Raw genomic sequence first — 19,640 nt, 5'->3', positions numbered from 1 at the left:
ACAAGGGGATCGCACGCTACTTTCTGAATGTACACATGGCCTGGAATGAAACCAGGAACTACTGCTGTCATAGTGCTGTGCTGCTGCAGTGATACTGTGAGCTGCCATCATTAGTTATGAGTGAAGCTGAGTAAAGCCACCACTGAGGATAGAAGAATCAGAGATCCTCTGTATGCTTTTCAATATCTGTTGCTGATGAGCCCATATAGCTACAAAAATAATACAATAATGTAATGTATGAAAAAGAGCATTACAGATGCCCAGCAGGGCTAACAGGACTGATGGAACCTTGACACCTTGACTTTCTGTTTGTAGTTTGCACAGTGGTATCAAAATTGGTGTTTTCTTTGAGTTACTTGTTTATTTATTTTTTCAAAAAATAACCTATCTTGTATGAATTGTATCAAGTGAAATTTGAAGTTTGCACACACACACACACACACACAAAATAGAATGAGTTTTTCTCCTTTTACTGGTGATGCTGTTTGGAGGTCACTTTCTGAGACAAAGTTTTTGGAGCTGCAGAAGCGCAGAGCACAGAAAACAGAGCTCAATCTGGCTTGTGTGGAAGGAAATTGCTAAGCTTCCATTCTTTCCCAGCGAGGCTGAATTAAACCTTTCTCACTAAAGAAAATTGATTTTTAGAGCAATACAACTATTAGAAGCTCTGGCATCCTCAAGGATTTTTCTAAACCTTGCTTCATATACTACTCCTCTGAGTGAATATTCTCTTGGGTAGGAAAAATCCCTACCCATCTCCCCATTTGCTTGCATGTGAAATATCTGATACTGAACAATTTTGGAGACAGGCCATTAAACTAACGAAACACAGGGAAGATTCTGTCATCCCGCACACGGGTATCTGCCCTGAGGTGGGAGAAGAGTCACCCTCGATTTGTCACAAAATCTTCTCGTGTGTTCGTGGGAGAAGAGCGACGCTGGTGCTGGAGCTTTGCTCCGCAAATGCGAACCTGTGTGAGCAGATCCCTGTCACACAGAATGAGGACAGCACGGGACAGCTCAGCCACACCGCGAAGGGCAAAACAACGCAGAAGGAAGCGGGCACAGCTCGTGATTTCTTTCTCGTGTTGCATTACGCATTTAAGTTTCAGGTTCGCTTGTTGGTTTCTGAGAAAGGGGCGTTTGGGGCATTTCACGAAAACCGTCCCCGCACAAGTTGGCAAATGACAACACAGCGTCGGCGCCGATGAAATGAGCGCCGGACAGCGAGGAACCCGGCTCCGACAGCACCAAGCCACTTCCTCCCTCCCGCCCCGGGGACCGGTCACCACCCCGATCCAGCGCCCACACTCCTCCTGGTGCCCGGTCCCGGCCGCCCGGCAAATCCCCAGCCACGGTCCGTCCGCGGGAACCGAGGCCGCTCCCCCCACCCCGGCCCGCCGGACGCGTTGGATGCCCGCCCCCGCGCGGCGCCCATTGGCTGCGCTCCGCCCGCCACCGCCCCGCCGCGGGGAGGGAGGTGCAAACGTCGCCCTCGGGCCATCGCCGACGCCGCTAACGGAGCGAGGTCGGCGCGGAGTGGGGCGGCGGCGGGAAGAGCGCGGCGCGGAGTTGTGCTCCGGGCGGAGGGGAGCGAGGCGCCGGCTGCGGGCCCACCAACCGGGCAGGGGAGGGCAAGAGGCAGGAGAGTCAAACTAACCGCCCAACAGCCTCCAACATCCGCAGCCGCCCGCTTTTTTTTTTTTTTTTCTTAAAATTATTCCGAAAGAGAAACATCACTGTGTTTTTGGCACACTACTCCGCATGCGGAGTTGTTTTCCGCGCACCGTTGACAAACAAAGGAAAAGGGGGAGGGGGACCGCGCTTCGCAGAAGACATGCGTTCCGTCAGGAAGAGGTGGACTGTGTGCACCATAAGTCTCCTCCTCATCTTCTACAAGACCAAGGAGATCGCGCGCACTGAGGAGCGCCAGGAGACTCCGCTCGCCGGGTAAATGCGGCGCCGCGCCGGGAGGGTCCCCGCGGGGGCGGCGGCGCTGTCCTGGGGGCTCCCCGGCCCCTCCACGACTGCGGTATTCCTGAGCCCGCGGTGTGAGCGCGGCCGCGGCTCTCCCGGAGGCCCGGAGGGTCCACCCAGAGCCGAGCGTGGCCTCGGACCCCGCCCGAAGTTTGTCCGGGCGCCGCGCGTAACTCGGGGCATTCCTTCCCCTTGAGCCTGGCATTGCTCTGCTGGAGAGCCGCCGCTGCCCACCACCACCAGCCTGTGGAAATAAGAGGCGAAAAGTCCCTTCCCGCTTTGTGCTGCACCTCAGCTTTCTCTTTCTTTGTTGGTCACCTTGGCTGTGTACGTGCATGCCGGCGTTCCTCTTCTCCCTCCTAACTTGCACCCATCCTGTGCAGGAGTTGGGTGTTCAGCCCTGGCTGCCTCTTTTACCTCAGCGGTAACCGACACTGTTCGGGTGAAGGATGCGTATGAATCCTGCAGGCACGGTCAGCCCGGCTAGGGCGGGCAGAGGGCTCGCGCCTCGCGTTCGCCTGTGCGCGTCTGCTGCGGTGAGATGCGCTCAGCACCCGTTCTCCTTGCGTGTAAGCCCTTACATTTGAGGAGAAGGAGTAAAGTTGCTGAAAGTGCCCATAGAAGCCCGGAGGGAGCGAGGACAACTGCATTCCCATGCTTTCCCGCACACCCTTTTGCCCCCCATCGGAGCACAAAGCGCGTCCTCCCGCAGCTGCTGCTCGGGTGCATCGCGGCACAGCGGTGCGGGGCACATCTGCGGTGCAGTGGGACAGCGATGCGGTGCCTCATAGCAGTGGCAGGTCATAGAATGACAGAACCACAGAATATCTTGAGTTGGAAGAGACCTGCCAAGATCATCGAATACAACTCCTGGCTCCACACAGCACAACCCAAAAATCAGACTGTATGAGTAGGGCTGGTCGTGCCTCTGCAGCTCTGGTGTGGTGTTCGGTTCTTGTGGCATTAAGGATTTTCACAACTTGCTGTAACTTTCCCTGTTGTTCAGTTTGGGTGTGATGCTTCTGCTGCAGTGTTGTGGCACCAGGATATTTGGAGATGTATGAAAGTGTAAAGTGTCTAAGCTGTGGGGTGCACAGAGGTTGGTGTGAATACAGAGCTGTGAGGGACAGTCAGTCTTGACCAGAGGTAGTGTATTTTTTAGCAGACACTTCTTGTCACATTAGGAGCAGGGTAAATGATACAGGAATTAGTCACTAGGTAAAACCCCCGTATTTGCCAGAAAAGTCCCCTACATGTTATGATGCATTCTATTTGACATTATTTAAGAGGTAGTAAGGAGAACCAATGCATTAACATTAACGAAAGTGTGTTTAAGCATAGGTATGTATGTCTTTAACAGTGCTTCAAAAGGCATCAGTGCCAAGTCACTGAGATACTCGCTTTGGTGGCAGCGGGATGTCCTATGCAGGGTGGAAGGCAATGGGATGAAGGCCCTTCTCACCCACTGTCCTGTACTTCACTGGTGACCACCTGCCACCACTGCTGGCACGAGGCTCCCTTCCTCTTGAAGGAAGGGCTCTCTGGTATTACATGAGTTGTTTCTGGCTGCCACACAGGAGATCGAGCTGTTTTTTCTGTGGGACATGTTACTTCCAGGAGCGCCAGGAACAGAGCTGTGAAGGCGGAAGGTGGTCTGTTTGGGGCTCTTGGTAGCACCACAGTTAGATCCCAGGCTATTTGTGTGATTCACAGGCATGTGGTGGTACTGTGCTTTCATAGTTGAGTTCTCACAGATGGTAATTGCAAGACTGTGCCCAATGTCCTCTTAAAGGTTATGTGAAGTAATGTGTGTAATGAAATATTTGTTACATGGAAGGGCTGTTTCCTACATATCATTGTCTTGGTATGAAATATGCCATTAAAGCTGTAAGGCAGTTACTCACATTCAATGAACCATGTTCAGGAGAAGAGACTGTTGTCCTGTGCTGTCCCAGTCAGGTTGGTCAACCAGAGGAAGCTGGCTTGGGGCTGGGGCTGATACCATCAGCCACACGTTGCTATTGCTCCAGGTAGGGATCACTGTGGTTCTGGGTGGTACAGGGAGGCCCAAATCCATTTCACACCTTTTTAAACAATGAAGAATTTTCTAGAGTAAACTGAGAATTTTATGTATTAGCTTATTTCATTTTATTTTAAGTAAAAGTTGAATGAACCAGTAACAGTAAATGGAGGGGAGCATGAAGTGAACACCCTTTGTATTCATGCTAGTACTTTAGTGCATAGGACCTTATTTTAGCTCATGAGAACATAATTCAACGTTGTTCTGCTCCACCGTATGAAAATCTGCGCAGTTCACTGCATGTGTAAATTACGAGTGCAGAAGACAATGACATTTGAAATGCAAGGGCATCATTTCTCCCTGAGTTGTGTCACCTGTGTCACTCTTAAGATACCTGCGGGATAGGACTTGGGGGACATCTGTGAGGTGCTTTTAGACCGGATACTTTCCCCAGATGCATTTTGGTAGTTTTTTGTTAGGTGCATACACTTGATCTTACTGCAATAAGATATATGTGGTTATCCATAACCATTATGGAAAATTTTAAGGGATAAAATAATAATAATAAAAAAGGATAGCAAAAAATATTAATATTACATTCTGACTATTGAATTCAGAGTGTCCAGTGTCATCCTCACATCCTGTGAATCAATTAGAGTAGGGAGCATGGTTTGCATGCACATCATGTACATACACAGTTGCTTACAGTGGTAGATTTTTCGGTAGGTGGCACTCTTACCTATGAGTCCGTGCAATGCTGGTGCTGCAGTGTGCTGGCATCGGGGAGGGAGGGAGACTGCTGTTAGTGATGCTGGGCTGCTTTTGTCTTTGTTGGTTTGTTGGCTACAGAGTCTTCTGCAGTCGTTGCAGCTTTTGCAAATGACCACTGCTACAAGTTAAGTTAGCTTAATTAATGTCCCACTGAAGGATAGTTCAAGTTTTGTCTGGATGGTAATTTACAAAATCATTGAATCATAGAATGCTTAGAGTTGGAAGGGATCTTCAGAGGTCATCTAGTCCAGCTCCCTTGCAATGAACATGGACATGTGCAGCTAGATCAGGTTGCCCAGGGTTTGATTCAGCCTTGATCCAAATGTTAATGCTCAGTGTGGCTCCGTATTGTCATAGTTCTCATTAAGGACCAGGATCCAGTTGCTTCATGTACTTACAGCCATAGGAAAACAAAAGCCAGCAATTGCCTAGATGACCTTCAGCCACACATCTTTAATCTTGGGTCCTGTTCGTTGAATGGCTGGTGATCAAGAGTTCTGTTGGCAAGCCAAGCGATGCCTTTATTGTTAGTGGTATTTCAGACCATGCTTATTTAACTTACAAAGACATTTCTGTACATTACTGTGATACATATTCTTTCTTCAATACATTCTGCATGGTAAAATGTTAAATCCAGTGATTTTGATATATTTACATATACATACACATTTGCTTGTGTATATATATATACATATGCATACATATACATGTATGATATATTTATGATTGACAGCTTTGATTGAACTGAGCTGAATGTCGCTTACAGGGAAACAGTGTGGAAGATAATGAAAACATACGGTGATAAAACACAATTCAGACGTAAGGCTTTACACTGTGCTTGCAGTGTTTTATCATTTGTTTTATTTGTGTGACCCTGTTGATGAATATAATTACAGTTGATAACATTTATGATTCTTCATCAGGTACTCTGTGGTTGTCAGCCACAACTTACTATGGTTCTTTCTTTACTCAGATAGCTACCACAATTTCAGTATGAGGTAAATGAAGAGGTTTAAGACAACTGAAATTGTTTGGATACACACATGCAAAAGTTTCATGAAAGGAAATTTTGTGTGGTTAGAGCCACTAAACTCCAAAATTCCACTCGTGAAAGTACTAGTGGGTGGGAAAGAGAGTTTGCAAGGCAATTACTGTGTGCAATGTGACCAATTGCTGTGGGAAAGATTGAAAGTTAACATTTAGTTCTTAGTTTAATGCTGGAAATTTGTAACACAGGAGTGCAGAATCTGCTTTGTACACCTGCTGAAATTTGGTGTAGATTCACAATTTGGAATTTGTTGTCTTTTTTTTTTTTATACGTATATACTTTTCATTAAGAACAAAAACATACTAGAACTCTTAAATGACACATTAAAGTGTTATATATAGATGTCTCATAGATTACTCACAGGGAGAGCTTACTTGGTGTGGCAAGTGGAATAAGAGAACGGGAGATAACTGCTTCTTTTTGTGAAGAAAAGGAAATAGAGCTGGTGCTTGTGAAGTAACGTACTTAAAAACAGAGCTAGCCTTGCCGTAACTGTCTTTTCTGTGTTGCATTGCAGAGATGGTGAGCTGAGTTTGAGTCGATCAATGATCAATAGCTCTGATAAAACAATCCGAAAGGGTGGTTCCGCTATCTTCCAGCATTCTGTAGAAGGTTGGAAAATCAATTCTACTTTGGTACTGGAGATAAGGTGAGTATCTTAAGTAACACACGGTTCAGTTCATATTACTATTGCCTACAGTTCTTCTGGTCCAGAACAAAGTCATTTGATTTACTGCTGCAGGTGGGTGTTTTATAACTGTACTCTTTAAAGGTGCAGTGTTAAATGCAACTAAATGCCATCAGGCTGCAAAGTAAAGTCAACCTTTGTAAGAATGAATAAAATGTTTTCACCTGGCTATGTCAGTCAGACCTTGACGACAGTATCTACATTATGCATGTTGTCAAGAACCCTCTTGGAGTCAGTAATGAGAAGCTGGCACTTTTAGAATATGATTTCCTCTCATCCTAGAGGACTAAAATAAGATAGATGTAGCCTGAAAGTGCCTATTTTTCTTCCTAACTACAAAGGGAGCTCAGGCATGTGACTTAGATGTAGAAGTCAAGAGCTGGGACATGAGGTGCTGACCTCCCTGAGGCTGGTCCGAGTCAGAAGGCATACATGGCCTGGTGATGTTGACAATCTCATACAGTTTTCCTTTTTTCAGAGACAGAGAGGCCAGAAAGAGCCTTAGGCTCGTATTGAATGTGGAAGCACAGTGGAAGAATTAAAGCAAATGGTAGCTCTGATGTGTCTTAACAGAGTGGGCCTACCCATGCTGGGGCCTGGGGGAAGAGCAAGTGAAAGCCTCCAAGTACTGTATTGCCATCATATCTTCTTTGTCTCAGTTAGTGATGTGTGCAGGCAGCAGGAGATGAATTTGGGCAAGACTTAGCAGTGTGGGGGGCTGAGAAACATGAAAGTAAACAAATTTTAACTGCTGTTGTTTATCAGAGTAGCCTTGATTTTTGGAATATTAGGATGCTAAATTGGAATTTCATCTAATTAAACTGTATTTTCAATGTGGTTGCTCTTTCTTCCTTTTTTTTCTTTTTTCTTCTTTCTTTTCCTTTTTTTTTCAAAACAAAACAAACAACAACAAAAAAAGGCCAGCTTAAAAAAAACCCTCAACTAGCAATCTTTCATCTTATGAAAACATGTCTTTTCTGAATGAGGAACTATGGAATTTTTTTATGACTACAATTATATGTTCTTAATTCTAAAACACGTAGAGAAACACAGAATCATAGAACCACAATGATTTGGGTTGGAAGAGGCCTCAAAGATCATCTTGTTCCAGCCCCGTTGCCTTGGGCAGGGCTGCCACCCACCAGGTCAGGCTTCCCAGGAGCCCATCCAACTTGGCCTTGAATGCCTCTAGAGCACACGGTTACCTCAAAAATGATTAATATGTACAAAGTGGTAGTAAAAGCAGTGAGCTGTGTTTGTCACCCCATTCTGGAGGTCCTCTGCTGTGACAGGTGAAGTGCATTCCCACTGCAGCAGAGAATGAGATTAGGGATGAAAACGGTAGCAAGAATTGAGTAGGCAGTGAACTATGCTGCTCTTGATACTTCGGATCCTGTAGCTGTGTCTCAGCTCTGCGGTGCACTGTGATGTCCTGTCCCCTGGATGGGCTCCCCGCTGCTTTCCAGGCTCATACCAGCGGGCATCTGGGAATCAGCCACCACGGATGCACTGCCAGATCTCAGCACTGAGTTTTTCCCAATAATCTTTTTTGTTACCTGTTTGGCCGGTGTGTTGATCACGATATAATGGACAAGTTATGCTCTGAAAGTGGGCTAGGAAAGATATGTGATATTCTGTACCAATATCTAAAATTCATATGCATGTGACAGACAGTTTAACTTGGACAAATAGGAAGCAACTTCAGAAGAATACTGCAGAAATTTCAAATCATATATTATAGTTTTGACAATGAGAAGAAAACAGCACACTGTTTTTCTTGTGAAGTAAACTAACTTGGAAGCCACTGAAAGACTGTAAGTAAGAAAGAGGTAATTATCCTTTTTAGTTATCTATTTTTTTGGAAAAATGAATTATCCTATTTTGGAACCATTTACAACCAATACATCTTTACTGCTCAAGCCAAACAACAAACTAGTAAAAACGTTACAATAGATTTTTGATTAAACTTAAAAGTGAAAACAAAGCTTGGGTTATGCTCATTTTTCACCTGCTTCAGAAGCAGCATAGATCATTCAGACAGAGGGTCAAACAATGGTGAATGCCCTTGAGGGTTTTTTTAAAAATCTGTAGCTACAAGAGTGTCATCTCAATCTACTCCAAAAGATGAGTTTCAAAATCAACACGTTTTCTGCATTGTTGGAGGTGGGGAAGTTCTGCCATTTAAAAGATAATTAATGAGCTCTGAATGATGTGAACATGTGGTATTTCTTAAAAAAGGTACAGTGAAGAATGCTTTTTGTCTCAGTAGTGCAGTGGGGAAAAATGTGTATCCTGAGCACAGTATATGAAAGGAGTCCATGCCACCTGCTAGTCCTATCCTTTCCAGAAATCATCTTTGCTAATATGCGTAGCATATTCAGTTATGGTATTCAGCATTGAGGAAGGGAACTTTTCCTGTACTTTCTCCTGAGGACCCCCTTGTGATACTTGTTCTGTTCCTGGTGCTGACTGAACAATACATGTTCTTCTTTCATTATTGCAGGAGGATTGCCATAACCTTTCTTCCCGATTTCAGCAGAAAGAAGCATCTTAACCTTAAATATTTGTACACTTAGGAATCTTTCAGGAATAACTTCAAGTGTATCTAGCAATCTCCCGTAGTGTTTTCATGGTTAAACTAATTCTTCAGCCCTCCAAAGAGCTTTACACTCACTGTGAAGACCATGAGAATGATTCATGCTGTTACTGCAACTGTTAATGTGAGGAGCGATACTCTTGTGGTTGAGCGTCATCCTAGCAAGTAACAGTAGGAGAGAAACGCTTTAAAAAAAGCTAGCACCTTTTGAATAATGTATAAAAAAGCTCATCACTTCTAAGCAGTAGAGAAATAGTTTGTGTAACTATTAGAGTACAACCTAGAGATATTTCATAAAACTGTTCATCACTCATAAACTGCAGCTACCTCTGTGTCTTACATCAGCTTGACACCCACAATGACTATTTTAAAACATGGAAAATATTTGTCAGTGAATTTTGCTTTGTGCGAGGACTGTTCTTAATGGTATGTCTGGACATTGCTGTCTGGCAGCTGGAATGTTATCCTTTGTTATTATACTGTGCTGCTTTCTCTGTTTGGTCATGTGTTGATTTTATTATTAGCTCAGGGTAGTGACCAGTTTCTGTCAACCACAAAGGTCATATAGGATCTTGGCCAGGTCATGCCTTAGTGAGTCAGTGAGTGAAAAGCTTCATTATCCAGACCTATAAAGGTTCTGCAGGGTGTCTGGTGTCATAGACTGCTTTCTCTTGGGACCCTGCAACCAGAAGAGATAGCGGAATGTAGCAGCTGTTTTGGGAGGCCAATGCCCTTTTGAGGAGATGCTAAGCAAGCATTAAAAGAAAGTACTAGGCTTTTTTCTATTATAGAGGAAGGAATGGTGATGTCATTAATTACAAGAGACTGTAGCACATTTGCTCTTTTACTGGTCACAGTTGCTGTAGTGGGAGAGAGATTTTTCCAACTGATGCTACCTACCGATTGCTGAAACTTCTTTGAAAAATAATTAGTAACTCTTGTGCCTGAGGGTAGAAGACTGCTTGCTTGACTCTCTCTCTGTCAGAATGATTTCAGCCGTGTGTAACGAAAACCCACCTTCTGCAAAATTGTGCGTTTTAAGTCCTTCCTATTCTTAGTAGAAATGTGAAGGTTTTCCTGGTACAGAAACAAGGAAATTTTGGTCACATAAGGGGCTGTCCCTTCAAACAAGAGAGGTGTGGCTGAGCTGATACAAGCCTCTCTGATGGAGGACTAATGCTAGCACCTCTGTAACTCGTATGAAATCATGTAATTACAATGTGAAGTTTCAGGATGGGACTTTATTCTTCCACTTATTTTTAATTAAACGTGGACATGTGTTTGTGTTGAAGGGAACAGATAGAGGTTTTGAATTTTGGGAAGACAAAATGAAAAAATGATGTGCGTCTAGGCTATATTCATCTCTTTACAAGGTGAGAAAGTGGAAATTTCCTTTCTGAGAAGTGTGAGAACTTCTAAGATGTTAACAGCATCATTAAAAAAAACACCAAAAAAAACAGAACAAAACACACGAAAAAGCACCATTGTAACTTCCCCTTCTGAAGAGTTTTGGTTATTATCATTGTTTATCTTTCAAGTTAATATGAAACAGCTATGATAAGCCACTGAATAGCAAATGATAGACACTGAATTGGCACTGGAATAGTAAAACTGCTCTGAAGCTTTTGTAGGAGCTTTCGTAGGTTTTAGAGCCAGCCATTGGCTGTTTCCTCCAAATTCTGAGACCTGCGAACTGGGGCTTTCCACTATGGTGACAATAAACATAAGAGTTTTTTCCTGCTCATTCCTTAACATCATTAAAAATTCAGTGTTCTCTGTAATTGGAGGCAGTTACTCCTCTGACTCCTTTCCTTTGACTCTGGCTTTCTCCATGCATTGAAAGCTGAGGTAATTCTAGCCTTCATATGTTAAGCAGCAGTTAGGTCATGCTATTTAAAAGTCCACTCTTCCTTTCGCTGGAAAGCTCTAAAGATTTGTAGCTCGATTATTGTAGCTCGATTAGTGTATGCTTCAGCTGCTAAAGTGACCTTTCTGGTCAAGGAGGAGCATAGTGCCCTCAAAGTAGTGAGTGGGGGTCAGCATGGGAACAGTCAGAAACTGCCTGTCAGCCAGCACTTGTGTTGGTTGTCTGTGGGCTACTGATTGCCAGGAATCTCTCCTGTATTAGATGCAGTATGCATGGTTTTAACAAATCCAAATCTCTAAGAATTTGCAAAATTATTAGGAAGAAAGCAAGTGAGAGTCTGCAGTGACTTAAGTGGAGTAAGAACTTCTGAGAGTGAGATGTTGCAGGCATATGCTAGTTGTATATCAAAAGAATTGTTTACATTGTTTTATGAAAAAAAAAAAAGCAAGCATCAAACGAGACCCGAAATATCTAAAACTTGAAAAGCCTAACGTCAGTTTAAGAGAGATCTAAGACAGCAGTTTAGCTAACCATTTAGTTACCATTGTGATCAAAACAATATTTAGACATTTAAATAATTATTTCTGGTTAGTTTCTTTATGGAAGAAAAAAAAACCCTCCAAGTGTTTGTGGACAAGTAGCTACTGGCCTTTCAGTAATAAGTAGCTCTTTAGAAAAAGAAACAAACAAAAACTTTAGTTTTGTTAGCATGTGAAAAATATTCCATGTAGTTGGATGAAGCACACATTCAAAAAAATAACTGATCTTAATTTAGGAATCTCCATGTGATTGGCACACATAGAGCATAAAAAGGATGTCCTGGAAAGGAAAGAATTAATCAAACTGTTTGTAAGTATCTCTTTCAGTGCTGAAGGCAAGCAGAGAGTTGGAGAGCACTGCTCCTTTGGAGCAGGAGTATTTTTAGTGTCTTAAATAAAAACAACCAAACAAGAAAGAACTCTGCAGTAACATGAAGTCACAGCCTGCCCTTCTAGACAGCTGCAACTCCTGTTTGTCTTCAGAGGAGGCAGAGATGTTTGCACCTAAGTTGGCTTTGGTCAACGGGATTTCTGTATTTCTCTTTTGTCTGACTGAAACAATTTTTTTAAAAAAGCTCTTCAAAGAAAGAATTGATTAATTGGCAAAAAAAAAGTATGCTTTGCCTAGTGTCCATTGTCCTTGGGGCTATCAACAGCTGAGGGCCACATTCTGCCTTCCATCTGCAGAGGGTGAAGTGATGTCAATACTTGCGGGAGTTAGACTGGAGTCACTGGAAAATTAAATTGTTTGAAGGCCTGAGTAAATCAGTTGGAGAAAGTCTGTAGGAAAGCAACAAGAAGTGTCAATGACCTCAAACACATGACCTGTACTTAAAAAAAGTATATATATATTTTAATTGGATGTCTTCCTAGCTTCAGTTAAATGAAGGTTCTTGCCAAGAGTAAGCAATAATCTGTCCTCCACATGCAAGGTAAATGGAAAAACAGGCTTCAGTTGCTGTGGGAAATATTCACACCAGCACTTTGAATATTGTGCTCCAGTAAGGATAAGAAAGCACTGAAATTAATCAAGATCATGAATGGGTCTGTTGAGTCTGCACCACTGGGGAGGCTGCTAGGGCTAAGTTTGATAAACATATGCAGGGTGATGTTGAAAAAGATCTATCTTCAGAGGGGTAGGGTATGGACTAGGTGACCACTCAACCCTTCTGTTTCCATAAGGTAGTAGTTGGTGGCTTACCTCAGCTATCTACCTCAGTAGTGAGGATACCAGTCAGGCACTTCTCCAAATCCTGGGAATTCCTAGCCAGAAAAGCCTGGACACTCTGGTGTCAAGGCTTTCCAGCAGTGCCATGCACAGAGGAAGGATTTTCTCTGGAAAGGTATTTCAGATAGGGTTGTGGTCTACTTTGGCTTTCACTGACAGGTCATATATTAATGTTTATGACCATGGTTTAGAAATTTATTTGCAATCGTAGAAGTCAAGCATTTAAATGATTTTTTTTTTCCCCATAATTCACACAGTTTGGAGGAAAATGAGGAAGAGTTTGAGGAAGAGTTAACCACTGTGTAATTGTAAGTGTAGTTGCTACTAGTTCAAAGGCTAATTTTAACAAACTAAAGCTAAAAATGCATGTAAGTAGAAAGATGTCACCTCACTGCCCTGAAATAATACACTTTACATTGTTTGGAAAGCTATTCGAAGACGGTGCTATCTGTTACATATCCCTTGTCAGTTAACCAGGAGTTGTACTGATTGTTTAAGTATTACGAACATCTGGTTTTGGTCATTGAAGACAAGCCCCCAGGTCAACCACACTTTGTGACACCATGTTTGTGTAAGTCATGTAAACAGGTTGCAGACAGTTCCTTGGCTCCACATGAGCCTGAGCCACATCTGCCTCACCTGCCCACGAAGGGCTCAGTTGCAGTTTTATTCATCCAGACAAAACTTGAAGACCACCTCAAATGAAACAGTTCTGTTCCACATTCTGTCTTAAGGTTGCAGAAGCTATATCTGTGTCCAGTTCTGAGCTCCCCAGTAGAAAAAAAGACAGGGATCTCTTGGAAAGAGTCCAGCAGAGGGCCACAAAGATGGTGAAGGGCCTGGAGCATCTCCCCTGTGAAGAAAGGCTAATTGAACTGGGTCTGTTTAGCCTTGAGAAAAGATGACTGAGAGGGGACCTAATCCAGGTTTATAAATATCTGAGTGTATAGTCAATGGATATACAGATGGTATGTATATAACTGTATGTATATATCTATCTATATATATCCAGGAGCTTGGCTAATATAATTTATATTAGAGTAATGAGAGAAAGTCACTCACCCTGTCCTAGGCTTGCAAGATGAACTCTAATGGAGCAGATCTCCAGAGAGATCCTTCCCCACTGGCAGTCAGCTCTTAAATGGGTCTAGGAGAGGTGGAGCTAGGCTCCACCCTTCCTGCAGCACAGGTGATTTGCTTTCACCTGTGCTCCCGTAGCTGACTCATTGTTCATCTCAGGTGATCAATCAGAGGTTCAGGCCGTGATTAAACAGCCCCATACACTAAGGTGTGGCGGCCATAGTGGTGAGACCAGTATCTTTTCAGCGGTACGTGGAGACAGGACGAGGGGAAATGGACACAAGCTGCAGCATAGGAAGTTTCGCACGAATGTGCGTAAGAACTTCTTCACGGTGAGGGTGACGGAGCACTGGAACAGGCTGCCCAGGGAGGTTGTGGAGTCTCCTTCTCTGGAGATATTCAAGTCTCGCCTGGACGCCTACCTGTGCGACCTGGTGTAGGGAACCTGCTTTGGCAGGGGGGTTGGTCTCGATGATCTCTAGAGGTCCCTTCCAACCCCTACAATTCTGTGATTCTGCAGTCTGTTTAACACATTTACTAAATGTGTTTACTTCCTCTAATTGAGCATGCTTTTGAATTTTATGTGCATCAGGATGTGAATTAGTTTCTTAAAATGGTTCGTCAAGTCCATTTATTCAGCCTTGTTAAAATCTATGCTTGAGACAGAGTAGAGATTTAAAAGCACTCTTATTATTAACCAGGATTGAGACTGAGACAGCCATATGTGTTTCATAGTTTGAAGTTGTTGTATCTTTTAGCATATCTTTTTATCTCAGCACTTACGTGAAAGTGGGAAGTCCTGCTGCCTCTATGGTACAGATGAGTCAGTAGCAGAGAGGAACTTAAAACAATAATATGAACATCTGCATTCTTAATCATATTTCCTTTAATATTAAAATATATATTTTAATGTTGTCATTATACACATTTCTTATCAGCACAGGGATTCTTATGCATACTTAATATCTGTGCACAAAATTGAATTTTCTAATGAAAAAATCAAACTAAAAAATTTCAGCTGTTTAATATTTGTTTGGCTGTATAGATCTGATTCAGGTCCACTTGAGGATTTGTGGAGAGATTCCATGAGCATATGTAGGACCATAGTCAGGTAAAGAAGATTTAGCTGTGAGTTGCCAAATAAGTAATGAAAGCTAAGGCACTTTTTTCTTTTTTCTTTTTTTCTTTTTCTTGGGGGGGCGGACTGGGGGGGGGGGGGGGGGGACACTGTTTGCGTAACTTCACTGCCTTCATCTTATATTTTGGAATAATGTACGAGATACTCAGTTGATGCATAAATGTTGCTACTTGTTTGGTTCCACAAATATTTAGGTCCATTTGTTGTTTGGGTGTTGTAGTATGGGTGCTTTAAATAATTAAAGCAGAGCTGGTGGGTAGTGATCATGTGTGCCTTTTTTTAGTCAGAGCCCTAGGTTTCATGTAATTTCTGTTGTGTTTTCTGGTTTAGTTGTGGTCACCCCATCTCACATTAGAATGCGTTATGAAATGAGTCTCTGGACACTTTGGCTGATGCTGTTTGTAACTTTCAGTGCATTCATTATCCAGCCACTGGTGCATTACAGCCACTGGTCTGGTGGATCTTCTTAGATAATTAATAATTTTAGTCACTTATAGTACTGCTAGATCAGACAGATCATTCTTTCTTGGTCTTTTTTTTTTTTTCCTTCTGATTTCATAGCAGTTTCTGTATTTGCTGCAGAATATTCACAAAATGAATTCATCGGCCTGTGAGAATTAAAGTTCATTAGACTTACAGGCTGAAGTGGAGTCTTTATCTTTGTTACAGAAGTACTTTGCCTGGCCCTTTATGCCATTTGCTGGAAGTTTTCAGTACTCAGAATTTTAATATTCTCCACCATTCTTCCTTATTCTGAGACCCTCAGTGCATGCTGTGTTTGCCCCGATGCTCTTTCATTTATACCTGACAACTGCAACAGACACCTCAGAACATTCTTTTTTTTCCCCCTTTGTCCTATTGTAGCAAGTGAGAGGAAGCACTCAAAAAAATATTTTTATCCTTTTATTTTATAAAAATATTTTTTTCCTTTCCCCTATGGCTTTTAAAGTCAATTCCAGGGTGAGTGCTTTGTATAACGGCAAGGTTTAGACTTGCTCTTTCCACTTCAGGCAATGACACAAGAGCTGTCTGGTCATGGTGCTCCTATAGTTCATTCCTTTTTACTTGAGATTATTTCTCCTTTATATCTCTCAGCAGGTGTTGCAACTGCTGGAGCGGCGTCTCTGGTTACCTTTTCCTGTTTTGATCTGCTTTAAGGAAGTTCTGCTCTAAAAGTTGGTTACGTAAAAATAGTGTTCTCTTACTCAAGAAATAGTCTATTTTAAATCTTACATTATCTGCTGACAGCAGTGGAAAATGTAAAGTTATTGCTTTTCTTCTTGTCTCATTAGTATTGCAGAAATAGAAAAAAGAAGTGTGTTCATACTAACAGCTGTGGGGATGACCTACCTCAGTTCATTAAGTCCTGTCTGTTCCATATTGGACTTCAGCATGAGCTTAAATTCAGGCATGGTATTCACACATTCTCACAAATATTCACACTTTGCCAAGGAGGGATGGGCACAGGTGCATAAGGCTGTGGTCAGTGATCATCCTGAGCCAGCAGAGTCTCCTGTAGCTTTGATCTTTCATAGCATTTTATCCTAGGGACAGACGTACGGCAGACTGCTTGAGACTGCCAGTGCTGGGATAAGTCCATACTTAAGTGTAGTCCTTAAAAGAGTCTTAAAATGCTTAAAATGCTTACAAGCAGGTATATGATTTAACTTCCGCAGCTAACCTTTAAGCAGACGCACTTTGTTATTTTCTGGGCACTGGGAGTGTACAGATACTTAATTATCACAGTGCCTTGATCTGTGATAGCTTGTTAAGCCCTGATTTTGATCACGTGTATCTAAACCCTTTTAACAGTTCAAACACTTAATGGCAGAGAAACAAGCTGCAGGACTGAATTAAACTGATTGAAAGTAACGATTGTTTTCTAGGAAGTGCTTCTTTGAGTTCAGGGAACAGTTTAACTTGAGCTGCAGTACTTTAATTTCCAGCATGTTTTTAAGCTGATTTTGCTTAAATCAGTGTGAAAGACAGTGGGTGTTCTTATTTCACGTTAATTAGAATAACTTTAGCTGAGCTTCAGTTAATTAGTACTAAGTTTATGCTAAACTGAATGTGTTACAGTGAAATAAGGAGCTATATGAAAACACAGCTATTCTTGAAACAAGCTGAGTTGCGAGACGTGACAGTGTTCTGAAAGACTTATTTCCTGAACTATAAATACTTAATGTTTTAAACTGCCACGTTACTATGAAAACAAACAGCTCTTGTCCTCTTTGAAGTATGTAAACGTTCTGAAGCATTGTAAAACGTTAGAATAGTATTTACTGTGTAATTTTTAAAGTCATCTTCCCTTGGTCTCTCAGTGCTTTCATCTCTATGAAGAGATTAAAATCTACTGCTGTAGTACTTTACTTGTGATATTGTAATTAAGATTTGAATTCTCTCATGACAGCTTTCCTCTAACTCCATTCCAGAACATGGGAAGTGACTTCTGTCTGTCTGTTGCTAACTACCTTCTGTAGTGTGCTGCATGCTCTGCACGTTGGATAATTCCATGCAGCAGTGAATACGGGGTCTTAGCCATGCATCTTTTTTTTTTTCCACCCAGAAAGAGTATTCTTCGATTCTTGGATGCGGAAAGAGATGTCTCAGTGGTCAAAAGCAGCTTCAAGCCAGGAGATGTAATCCATTATGTACTAGACAGACGTCGCACCCTAAATATTTCTCAGGATTTGCACAGCCTTCTCCCTGAGGTTTCCCCGATGAAGAATCGCCGATTTAAAACCTGTGCTGTAGTTGGGAATTCTGGCATCCTTCTGGACAGCGGGTGTGGAAAAGAGATTGATACCCATGACTTTGTTATAAGGTGAGTGTTCTGCTTTTGGACACGCGGCCTGCTTTGCTTCTTGGACAAAAGCTGGGAGAAGTGCTTTAATCTCACCTACAGATTTCAGGGCTTATCTGAAATTAAAGAACAATTAATGTGAAACTGTGTTCCTCATTATGTGATTCCCCAGATTTGAATATGTTCCTGTATTATTTACAAGAGGTTTTTTTCTGAAGTGAAAGTAAAACAAGAAGCGCACTCGATGAGGGGAGAGAGATTTGAGCTACTTATTTTTGCTGTTGTTTTTATTCCAAACAAAATAATAATTGTTATGGAGCCCATAGTAGAAAAAATGCAAAATATTTTCTTTTTAAAAAATATTCTTTCTTTCAGTAGTGATGGCCTTTTCTTTCTTTAGCCAATAGTGATGGCCTGTTGTAAATTACTACATTACTTCTGTGCAGCATGGGGTAACATTTCAGTGTGATGTGTTGATGCTGAACCAGATGGCTGCCATTAAGGTAATTGGAAGTCACACACGTAAATCTTTTCACATTGCTTTAGAAACGTATCAATGCAGCTTGGGAAAAAATGCTGATAGGCTTCACTTTTTATTCATTCATCTGTCAAGTACATACAATGGAATACCATTGGCCTTCATAAATCAATAGAAACTATGCAGAATAGTAGCTGGCTTCATCTCAGAGCCTGGCATTATATAGATATAGAGAAGGTTAGGCAGAACATAGGTCACTGATTTTTTAAGCACTGATTTTTAAGAAGTTTTAATTGGTTTGCTCTGAGAAGAGTGAAAAGACAGTGTTAAAATGCAATATGGAAATCGTTGTCATTGCAGGATACTTTTCTTACCTTGAGAAAAGATGTTGGCAATAATCAAAAGAATATGGAAAAGAAAATTTGTATTTTTTCAATCCTTAATTCAAAATTGGATGTGTGCATGAAAGTGGTAAGGGGCCACTGAAACAATTGCACACCATTCTTTCATTTTTCCTGTTTGTTTTGCTAGTATCAGGGTTAGTCTTTCAAGTTAGCATCCTTAACGCAGAAGGAATCCACAAATAAATACCAGCTTTTTGCATAGCTTTTAGCTATGCCATGGTTTTATACTCTCTTGTGTTAAATGTGATTTATCCAACAGAACTACAGAAAAATTAAGATGCAAGATTTTGTAGGGAAAAGTCTTTTTTCAGAAAGCAAACTCAAGAATGCCATTCAGAAAGTTTAAGTCAACAAAGTATGTTCTTTGTTCACATGTTTAATTGAATTTAAATTGAATTTATGTCTGTAGTCTTCCCCTTGTTCAACTAGTCATGAAGCTAAGTTGTGAATCTAACAAGATCTTAACAAGTTGAAGCTATGTGGCATAAAGATACAATTTTTACATCACACAGTTACAGCTGCTGATCAGTTTTTTAGGCTGGAAAGACATCTCCTTTGGTGTATGAATAGGTAAAGCAATCTGAATAACAAATAATCTTCTGGATAATAGTACATATTTGACCTTGCAGTCTATAGACAGTTTTAATACAGTAGTTTTTGGTGTAGAAATCAAACTTTTCAAAAGATCACAGATTATCCATAGTTAATGTATGTAATGTGATAAATGGGAGTAAAATGGAGAATTACTTTTATTTCAAATTAAAGTCAAAGCATACTTCAGGGTTATAGTTTCCTACATTCTTCTTCTTACATTTAAAAAAAAAAAAATGTCATATACAACATAGATGATCACATGATCTAATATTAAAAATGCACTTGGTAACCACTCAGCTTCGGCTGGGATTCTGGTGTTTGCAGTGTGGCAGCCAGCTGTGTTTTTCTTCAGCTCATTTTTCTAAAAGTAATATGTACTAGTTCTACTCACTGCCTAGCACTGTTCTGA

The 19,640-nt window shown here is 41.8% G+C and overlaps 1 protein-coding gene across 1 annotated transcript in view; it reads left to right on the top strand.

Moving 5' to 3' along the window:
* The first annotated feature begins 1,461 nt into the window (after nucleotides 1-1,461).
* ST8SIA4 (ST8 alpha-N-acetyl-neuraminide alpha-2,8-sialyltransferase 4) overlaps nucleotides 1,462-19,640 on the top strand; it is a 55,211-nt gene continuing 37,032 nt past the window's right edge. The window contains exons 1-3 of the mRNA XM_085213307.1: nucleotides 1,462-1,950; nucleotides 6,334-6,465; nucleotides 17,519-17,776. Coding sequence (XP_085069433.1) covers nucleotides 1,838-1,950; nucleotides 6,334-6,465; nucleotides 17,519-17,776 — 503 coding nt within the window. The 5' untranslated portion in view covers nucleotides 1,462-1,837. The remainder of the gene's footprint in view (nucleotides 1,951-6,333; nucleotides 6,466-17,518; nucleotides 17,777-19,640) is intronic.

This window comes from Meleagris gallopavo, chromosome Z (genome assembly GCF_905368555.1).
Source record: "Meleagris gallopavo chromosome Z, MGAL_WU_HG_1.1, whole genome shotgun sequence".
NCBI classification, from domain to species: domain Eukaryota; kingdom Metazoa; phylum Chordata; class Aves; order Galliformes; family Phasianidae; genus Meleagris; species Meleagris gallopavo.
Note: the sequence above shows the minus strand (reverse complement) of the source record. Positions and strands in the feature narration are given on the sequence as shown.